At 36.3% G+C, this 9,062-nt stretch overlaps 2 protein-coding genes across 2 annotated transcripts; both read left to right on the top strand.

The window, feature by feature from the left end:
- The first annotated feature begins 301 nt into the window (after window positions 1-301).
- Window positions 302-7,337, top strand: il6r (interleukin 6 receptor). The gene is made up of 10 exons (XM_024268098.2): window positions 302-527; window positions 1,474-2,043; window positions 2,184-2,307; window positions 2,889-3,061; window positions 3,142-3,302; window positions 3,393-3,537; window positions 6,087-6,143; window positions 6,303-6,353; window positions 6,577-6,685; window positions 6,775-7,337. The coding sequence occupies exons 1-10, from the start codon at window positions 446-448 to the stop codon at window positions 7,031-7,033; spliced, it is 1,731 nt and encodes a 576-aa protein (XP_024123866.1). The 5' UTR covers window positions 302-445; the 3' UTR covers window positions 7,034-7,337.
- A 1,032-nt stretch (window positions 7,338-8,369) lies between these two features.
- Window positions 8,370-8,834, top strand: LOC112143811 (RIIa domain-containing protein 1). The gene is made up of 2 exons (XM_024268022.2): window positions 8,370-8,603; window positions 8,697-8,834. The coding sequence occupies exons 1-2, from the start codon at window positions 8,523-8,525 to the stop codon at window positions 8,817-8,819; spliced, it is 204 nt and encodes a 67-aa protein (XP_024123790.1). The 5' UTR covers window positions 8,370-8,522; the 3' UTR covers window positions 8,820-8,834.
- The last annotated feature ends 228 nt before the right edge of the window (window positions 8,835-9,062 follow it).

A 9,062-nucleotide genomic window follows, 5' to 3' on the forward strand; every position in this document is an offset into this window, starting at 1 on the left:
AGAAGCTGAGGATTTAACCACAAAATCTCATAAGTTCTGTTTTATCTCTATTTGCCCTCGCACAACATCAACTTTTGTGGCTAGATCAACACAAAAATGGATGACTTTGCCATAATATTTATAGAGTTTTTCTAATTTTAACAGAATAATATAATTAGAAACGCAATTTAGCGTCTGCCAGACTGAATAAAGATAAACGAGAGGAGAGGGAAAACGTTCTGATGTTTCAAGAGCTTTTTCTGTGATGACGCTGAGGAGGATTTCCTCTGCTGCACAAGGGGAAGAGCGCAGGGATTTCACAATAACGGGTCTTTCGGCGCAAACTGCTGCAACCTGGAGCATTTTGGCTCAGTCCACTGGGGCAGGAGATCAGCTGCTCCTCTGACCCGAGCAGTGGAGGAGATCTGTGAGAGATGCTTCACAGAGAGGAAGATCTGCGGCAAAAATGAGGACTTTTCTCCTTCTGCTCGGGTTTGTCCGCATCGGCCCGATTTGGAGCTTTTTTGAAGGAGCCTGTCCCAGAAAAGGTGAATGTTTGAAACTTTTATTAATTTACCAAAAAATAGAACTGCTTAACTATATTATTATTAAACCTAAACAAGATTATTTTATTAAATTAGCAAAGAACTATTTTAAAGCCTTTTAATGTGTTTTATCTCTTCATTTAAGCTTAGAGGAAATGTGTTGTTTTCATGTGAAGGCCCAGTTTTATCACAAAATTAATAAAAAAGCAACTTTTTCAAGTTTTTTGAAAACAATTAGCTTTAAAAATTAATAAACTAAATGTAAAGAGTTTTTTTATTTTGGTAAAATGTTAGTTTTTAGAACTTTAGCTCCAACTTTTACTTCAATGTACTCAAGAAAACAAACGGCTAAAGCAATTATTTAGAGTTTTATCACATTAAGAAACAACCTTTTTTATGGAGTTCCTTCCTCTACTTCCAAACTGAAACTGAAAAGGATTTTTCCAGCAATAATGGTGAACATCAATGTAAGAAGCAAATGAAAAGCGAAGGATAAAGGCAAAGAATTAGCTTAGATTCAAATGAATTTCCTGAACTGTAATTTTTAATGTACTACAATAACAACAAATTAAATTTTAGTTTATTCCAATTTGTTTTTTAATTCTTTTCCTTCTAATAATCACAGATTTTTATTTAGAAAATGTTAATTTCACCTGAAAAGCCCAAAGAAAAATCAATCAAAGCAGCCAAATATGCGAAATGTTATAATTAGGTTTGTTGCTCAGAGACGTTTAATTAGCACAGAGGAGAAGCTGAAATGGTAAAAGAGGAAGTTTTGAATAGGTTGGTAGTTTTGGTTATGCAACATCACATCCTCTGTGATCTGTGCCAAGTAAGTCAGCCGTGTCCAGAAAGAAGTACAGTAACACACTCATATCACACTCATCTTAAAGAATAAAGTCGAATGTTTGCTGGTTGGACTCATTCTAGTGTTTGTTTTTCTGTGAAGATCCGCCCCCTGGCGTGCTGGTTTTATCTCCGGGAAGTAGGCTGGTCCTGACCTGCAGTGGCCTCGTGAAGGTGAACGGAGAAAAGGTCATCCTGACCAGAACAGGCCCGCACGCCAACAGCAGAAGAACTTCAACTGCTAAAGTCCCGACTGTGACTCACAACAGCACCGCCTCCACAACGGGTCAAAAACCGTCCATGCGGAGTACGGCAAACGAGGAACACCAGCACGCCACTTCTACAGAAACCCTAAAGAACACAGTAAACAAAACGTCTCCCCTCATGGTCCAGCCAACCAGCAGCAGCAGAACAGCAGAAGATAAAACAGACTGGGAGAATGAGGAGATGGACACTGAGGGAGGCGTTAGGGTGACCAGGGGGGTTCGGTGGAGGCCTCAGTGGAAATGGAACAAGCTGCTGGTGGGCAGAGGAGGTAGAGACTGGGGGGAAATCAAGGTGATGAAGGGTGGAGAGACTCTGTGTCTGCCCTCAGTGAGAGCGTCTGACAGCGGGAGGTTCATGTGTCACCGTGGAGGCACAGAAACCTTTGCTCTTAAAGTCGTCGTTGCAGGTCAGTTTTGTTCCAAATTACAAAAAAATAAGAAGAAGCGTTGATGCAACTCTAAAAATTCCACTGTTGTCATGCAACTCAGTAAATCTACAGAACGTTTGCATGAATAAAAGTGGCTTTGCTCTCCTCTGGTCTCTTAGATCCTCCAGAGAGGCCCAGTCTGTCCTGCTACAAAAAGGCCCCAAAAAGTAAAATCCGCTGTGAGTGGAAGCCTCTAAAGACACAGGTCAAGCAGCCCAGCTGTTTTCTCTCTCTGAGTAAAGGGTAAGGAGGGAAATATTGGTTCTCATAACTTACAGAAAATCTTGTCTGAAATATTTAACAAAAAATAAATAAAAAAAAACTGTAAAGGAAAGCCTTGAAATGTCTGGAAGCATCAGAGTTCAGGGGGAAATCTTCAGACTTCATTCCTTATTGACTCATTTCAATATTACTATAATAAATAGATGCAATGATTGATGCCACATTTAATACCTGTTAAAGTTATGTTACTTTAAGAGGAGCATTTTGGTGAGCACAAAACACTGAAAAAAATGTAAAAATTAAATCTGACCTTAAAAATAAAACACATGAATCATGAGTTTTATGCAAGAGACACTTTAGATGATTTACTTTGAGATTCAACAATCCAAGAATGAATCACTTCATGCAGAAAAGTTTTTTAAAGAAAGTCATAGAAAAAAAATATTTGTCCTTTCTTTAAAAAAGCTCAGAGATTTTTCATTTCTTGAACTCTAAAAAATTAAAATTGATCCTCATTTTTATATTTCAAACTGATGTAGAAATGATGAGTCAGCATTTTTTTTTAGAAAAACAGAAAATGACCAAACCATTTTTTTTTCCAGTTCTGAAAAAGCGTTCCAGCAAATTCCGTGTTCCTCTTCGCCCTCCCGCTGCTGGTGTGCTGTGGACTACAATGAAGACGATCAGGGAACTCTTCACTTGGCATTTCTGTGTGCAACCAGCATCGTGGGCAACGCCACCAGCGAGGTGCTGCACTTTAAACCTATGGAGATTGGTAAATGGAGCGTCCCATTCCCACTCAGTGTGAACACTTCCCTCTGATGTAAACTGAAACTGTGCACACTTTGTTTCCAGTCAAGCCAGATCCACCTTCAAACATCTTAGTGCACCAGCAGGAAGGACACTCCAGGAGAATAGAAGTCACATGGAACCGTCCCACTACATGGCCACAAGACAACTACTATGGAATCATCTATGAGCTTAAGTACAGACCTTCAATTTCCTTACATGAGCAGGTTTGTAATCATCTGAGACTTTGAATTCATCAAAGGTTTTCATTTCTACAAAAATCATTTTCAGTGAAGGACTTTTGATTGTGTGTTTAGGTGAATCTGATTAACGGCCAGCAGTCATACAGTATCCATGATGCTTTGTCCGGTCTTGACTATGTGATTCAGCTGAGATCCAAAGAAGAGTATGAAGGTCGTTGGAGCGAGTGGAGTTCACCTGTTTATGCCAGGAGCTGGAATGGTAAACACACAAACACACAAAAAGTTATGCTCTACATTTGTGACGATACTAGCAGCTTTTTTATCACGTTGTTTTTGGGGATAAGAGACAAAACTTGGACAATCTTGGAAAAAACATATTTAGACACATTAATAAGTAAATATTAATAAGTGAAATTATGAGATTGTTAATCACATTCAGTGTTTCTCAAAAGCTCTAACAAAAATGTTCAGATGATTGACATTGTAAACATTGTTCTGCCTCTCCTGAAGGGCGTTTCAGTTTGGCCACTAGGTGGAGCTAGCGCTATAGCAACACACTTTTTTCAAGAAGAATAAGCAAAAAAATGAGCAAAAACGGTTCTTTAAATAACAAATGGTTACTTTAAAAAAGGTTTCCTTAAAAGACATAACATTTTCCTTCACTGAAACTAATTTGTAACCCTGAGCTCAAATCTAAAAAAATAATAATAGAGAGAAAGTGAAATTAAATAGAAAAACTTGAAAACATTTGAGTGAAATCACATAATATTACACATTTAGGTTTATGATGGTCCAAAATGGGAAAAAAAGTATTTGTTACCAAAGAAAGAGATTTTGACGAATATTCGCAAAAAAACATTTAAAATTTTTATTTGCAATTTACAATGTTTTGATTTGAAAATCAACTTTTTTTAAAATAACTTTTCATTATTTACCATGTATCCTTAAATCCAGGACTACACTTAATTTAGAATCACCTTAAAAAAAGGATATAATTTGAAAATAAATTCAGGCATGAAGGCGTTCATTTCAAACTGTGACTTCTGCTCTTATTATGTTGGCACAGATATTACTCCATAGAGTGAGTCAGCATGCAGATCATGTTCCAAAAACAGACAGATTTGGGTTGAGTTTCGGTACCTTTTAGAACGTTACAGCAACAGCATTTAACATAAAGGTCTGAGTTGGTGTTCAGTGAAAATGTATTTCATGAGTCACAAAAAACGAAAGTAGATTTCATTTGGGTGGGAAGGCAGATTGGGGGTTCAGTGTGGAGGATATTTGGCAGTTGGTGAAAACCAAGTGTCCCAGAGGAAGCTGGGCCGTCTCAGATAAACAGTCACATCTGGATTTGTAGCGGCTTTTTTAAGAAAAAAATCAAAGAAAAGTTTGTGTTTCTTTGTGTTAAAGACAAAGAAAATAGTGCACATTAAGGCAAACAGAAATGAGGAAATCCTCAATGCACTGGAAATAACATTTGAGATCATTAAGCAAGACTTAATAACTTTGTATTTGAAATATTATATTACTTCAAGTTAATGTTTGATTCACATATATAAAATATAGAAGTGATCCTATAACTTTAACACAAAGCTTTTGAAATAAAGAGGAATTAACTGCTATAAGATTAATTGTAAACTGCAGATAAATGTATGTTTTAACCCTTTAACACCAGATCTCCAGTGTATATGTTCTTTGATATACTGTAACTTTTCAACCATTTACACCACATGTGTCAAAGTCAAGGCCCAGGGGCCGGATCCGGCCCTACGGTCAATTCTATCCGACCCTCCAGATCATTTTATTTTATTATTAATGGCCCAATGATATCTTGCGCTCCTAACTTGTATAATTTTGACAAAATATATTTTTATCGAGAGTAAATATAAGGTTTAATTCGATTTATTCTGGAATAATATTCCTGCATTTTTATTATTCATAATTATGTTAAAAAGTTACAGTTTTAAAGTTTTAAAAATGGGCATTCTACTAGCTTTATGGACTATTTTGGCAAGATTTTTCGTGGCTATTTGGAAGTTTAGCTAATATTTCAGCAACATTCTAGCTGTTTTGGCTTTTTTAGACTTATTTTTCAAGAGTACTTCAGGCTGTTTTAGAGTTAAGCTAATAGTTACACGCTATTTGTTTTGGCTAAATTTGGCTTTTTAAAAAGTAATTATTTTTTTTTTTTATTTAATGCCCATTTTGGATCTTAGCTAATATTTCAGCTACATGCTAGCTAATTTAGGCTTTTCCAATTTTTCTTTTTTTTTAGGTATTCTCAAGTTTAGCTATTTTTAGCTACATGCTAGCTGTTTTGGCTAACCTAAGCTTTGTTTTCTTTAGTTTTTAGGCTGATTTGGCATTTAGCTAATATTCTAGATGGCTATTTTTAGCCATCAACTTCAGCATCTTCAGCTGCCAAATTCAGCTTACAGCATGCACACTGGCATTATTGCTATATATCTAGTTCATAAGTAAAATAGTTACAGTTTTAAAGTTTTTAATATTCTAAGCTATTCGCCCGCGACCTAAGGTGTGTTTTGGATTTTGGCCCCTTGTGTGACTGACTTTGACACCCAATGTTTACATAATCAACATAATTCTGGTAGATTTTGAAGGAGAAAAGCAGCATGAGCACAGTTGAAAAGTTACAGCATGTTAAATATTTTGTGTTTAAGCATCACAGGCAATGGTGCCTCAGGTGTTAAAAGTTTCCAATTGTATCAGAAAGACTTTCTAAAGAATCCTTTAATGTAAAATGTGTAACGTTTGTTTTAAATCAAATGAATTGATTTTCTGTTTCAGAAACCAAAACAGAGGACCCAGCATTCTCTTTGGATTCTCATGAAAAGGTCAATCAAGGTGAGCTCAAAGAAGAGATTGAACATTTATTTTAGGATAGAAAAGTTTTAGGGAATAAATATTTTTGTTACTTTTTCTAACCACAATTTTAAAATGTTCATTCTTCATTGTCTAAAAGGTGTCCCATGCAGACATCTCAAACTTTAATTTCTGTTGCAGAGGTTGACCATGATGGATCAGGCTCTGGATGGGACCCAGACAACACAGAAAGTGAGGCGCCCCACCTACCCAAAAAAAACCTAAAAAATTCTGTTGAAATGCTTTTAGTGGTTAAAAAAACCCTTCCTCCTCACTGTGTTTTAAACAGGAAAGCATGTCTTCATCGTAACAGACTTGAGAACCAAACGACCCACAGGAGACATGTTTTCCCTCCTCACACAACAGAAGTAAACGCAACAATGATCTTCTCCGTCTTCCTCATTTTGTGTCGCAGGTTCTACAGCAGACGCCCGTGTGTACTCGTGCATTTGGTTACATCACATCGTTTGGGTTTCTGGCCTTTTTGCCGTTTTGTCAGTTATTTTAGTCCTCTACATTTTCAGGTAAAACTCCTACACCTGCTATTTTTTTACCCCTAAAGTCCAATTAAAAAGCAGAAGATTATGTGCTTTTTCCCTTTTATGATTTTCAGACACAAGGTCCGAATAATGTCGAAGCTTCACCGCATGGGAGTCTTCTCAAAGTGTGGTGGCTTTTGGCCGTCTTCTCCCTCCGACCCGGCACCTCCAGAGGGGAAGGCTCTGGTGACCTTCTCACCTCAACTTCTCAACAAACAACCGCCAAGTGATCCTCAAGAGGAGGAAAATGAGGAAGAAGAAACTCTGACGGACAGAATAGAAGCGATGCACTTCAACAACAACACCTATTTCTTTCTGCAGAGACAGCCGTGAACATCGAACGGTTTGGTCCTCTTGGGAGGTTGATTCCATCTGGGGGAATAAAGAACAGCTCCATGAAACGTTCAGCAACAGCTTGTATATACTGTATATTCATATTTCTACCTCTAACCCTGAATTTCTACTTTGTTCATAAATGTACATTTAGATGAGTTCGTATTCATGCATTTTCTTAAAAGCTATTTTTACAATATTTTCTTTTGCTTGATGCAAAATAAAAGCACTATTACCTGTGTAAACGTTCACTTGCCCTCATGCACTATTACAATGTCATTAAAGAGGACAAAATTTACATTCACTTGTCTGTTTTGTTTCTGCTTGAAAGGTTATCAAAAGATTTGTTGAGCCTTTTACAATGTTAAAGGTCTTGGAAGTAAAAGCATTACAAATGAATACACATGGTTTGGAGATAAGTTCAGGGACGCAGATGGAAATGGTTTGGACACATTGAGAAGAGGGACAGTTTTGGGGAAAGCGTGCTGAAGTTGGAGCGACCAGGATAGAGGTGTAGAGGAAGACAACTTTGAAGTTTTTGACTGTGATGCAGGAGGACCGGAAGGTGGTTGGTGTGAGTGAGAAGGATGGAGAGGAGTTTGTTGGATGGAAGCTGGAAAAGGCAAAGTTTGTGAGGTTGTCCTTTTCTGCCACCTTGTGGACAGTGTGTAGTACTGCAGCTGTTTTCACAGCGACCGTTTGACTTTTAATTAAAGGTCATGTTAGGCTAAAAAGTGGAAAATCCTTCCATTGTTTCACTATTTTTACTTTTAAAAAAGTTCTCGTTGAATGCCAAAAATGAATCATACTGATATGATTATTTTCTAAGACAAGGCTCCTAATTATTATAATATCAAAAATGTATTTTTGAAGAAATTACTGAGATGTTATATTTTCAAGGGTAAATGCATTAAAATTGTATGCACATATATATTTATTTATCATTTAAAACAATAAAAATAATTATTAAAAACTTTAAGTTTTATTATTTGATAGGTGTGGCTTTACTGAGCAATTGCAAAAACTAAAACAATTTACTGTATCCCAAATGAAATAAATGTATTCTTTATGCTTTGAGTTTTTCAGCATTTTTTTAAGAGGAGAAACACTTGAATATTTTTATTATTGTTTTGTTTATTTTTCTGCCAATTATTGTGTGAAAACAGAAAAATTCATACCAGACTGTGACAACTGATTATAAGACGCTGAGGTACATTTTAAAAACTGGTTTCATTAATCTATATACATTTTTACAGCGGTCTATATGTCATCAAACAGTTTTTGTGGATGAGTAAGTCAGACCATAGACTTACTATTAACATTTGAGTCAGACTTGTGCTTCAAAAGCTTATAAGGTTGTGCTGTGCCGCCCCCCTGCGGACAGTGTTTGTAATCGCAGCTGTTTCCACAGCAACCGCTGATAACACTGAGCACACATTTCCAGGTTTTGGCTTCGCGGTGAGTCCTTCTTAAAACATTTAGAGACATTATGGCAGAAAAGGACGTTGAGACGAAGCTGGACACGAGTGTTCTTAATGCAGAACAGCAAGAAAAACTTCGACAGTTTAAGGTAGCGAGACCAGCTAACAGTGCTAGCCAAAAATGATCAACTTTAGCCTCAAATTGCTAATTATTATTATTATTTTTAACGTTTTGATTCCAGATCAAGACGAGAATCGACAACGAGAAATATATGCGAGCGCATCCTGAAGTAGAAGTTTTGGTTGGAGACTTTCTAAGGTCTGTTTTTGTTTTATTTAAGGTCCTGATGCAATTTTACTATTGAAAAAATTAAAACTGTTATAATTTAATGGAAAAAATTAAGCATACTGACATATTTCTTTTCTAGGACATAGCTTTTAATTATTAAAAGTTAGTTTTTTTAGAAAAACGTGAAAAAATCTGACTTTTCAAAGGTGAATCTACATTAAGCCTATGGGGGTCCTAAAATATAATTAATTTTTGAAATAAAAGAATAAAAACTAATCAATAAATACATGTAACCCGTGTTTTTTTGGGAAGTGTAGCT

This window comes from Oryzias melastigma, linkage group LG16, assembly GCF_002922805.2.
Source record: "Oryzias melastigma strain HK-1 linkage group LG16, ASM292280v2, whole genome shotgun sequence".
In the NCBI taxonomy this organism is placed as follows: domain Eukaryota; kingdom Metazoa; phylum Chordata; class Actinopteri; order Beloniformes; family Adrianichthyidae; genus Oryzias; species Oryzias melastigma.

What these genes read in the sequence shown, in the direction of transcription:
- il6r (XM_024268098.2), top strand. Translation starts at nt 446, where the DNA reads ATGAGGACTTTTCTCCTTCTGCTCGGGTTTGTCCGCATCGGCCCGATT. An exon ending in TCATGAAAAGGTCAATCAAG is followed by an intron (nt 6,144 to 6,302) that starts GTGAGCTCAAAG and finishes TTTCTGTTGCAG; the next exon opens with AGGTTGACCATGATGGATCA. An exon ending in GGACCCAGACAACACAGAAA is followed by an intron (nt 6,354 to 6,576) that starts GTGAGGCGCCCC and finishes TTTGTGTCGCAG; the next exon opens with GTTCTACAGCAGACGCCCGT.
- LOC112143811 (XM_024268022.2), top strand. Translation starts at nt 8,523, where the DNA reads ATGGCAGAAAAGGACGTTGAGACGAAGCTGGACACGAGTGTTCTTAAT. An exon ending in AAAAACTTCGACAGTTTAAG is followed by an intron (nt 8,604 to 8,696) that starts GTAGCGAGACCA and finishes TTTTGATTCCAG; the next exon opens with ATCAAGACGAGAATCGACAA.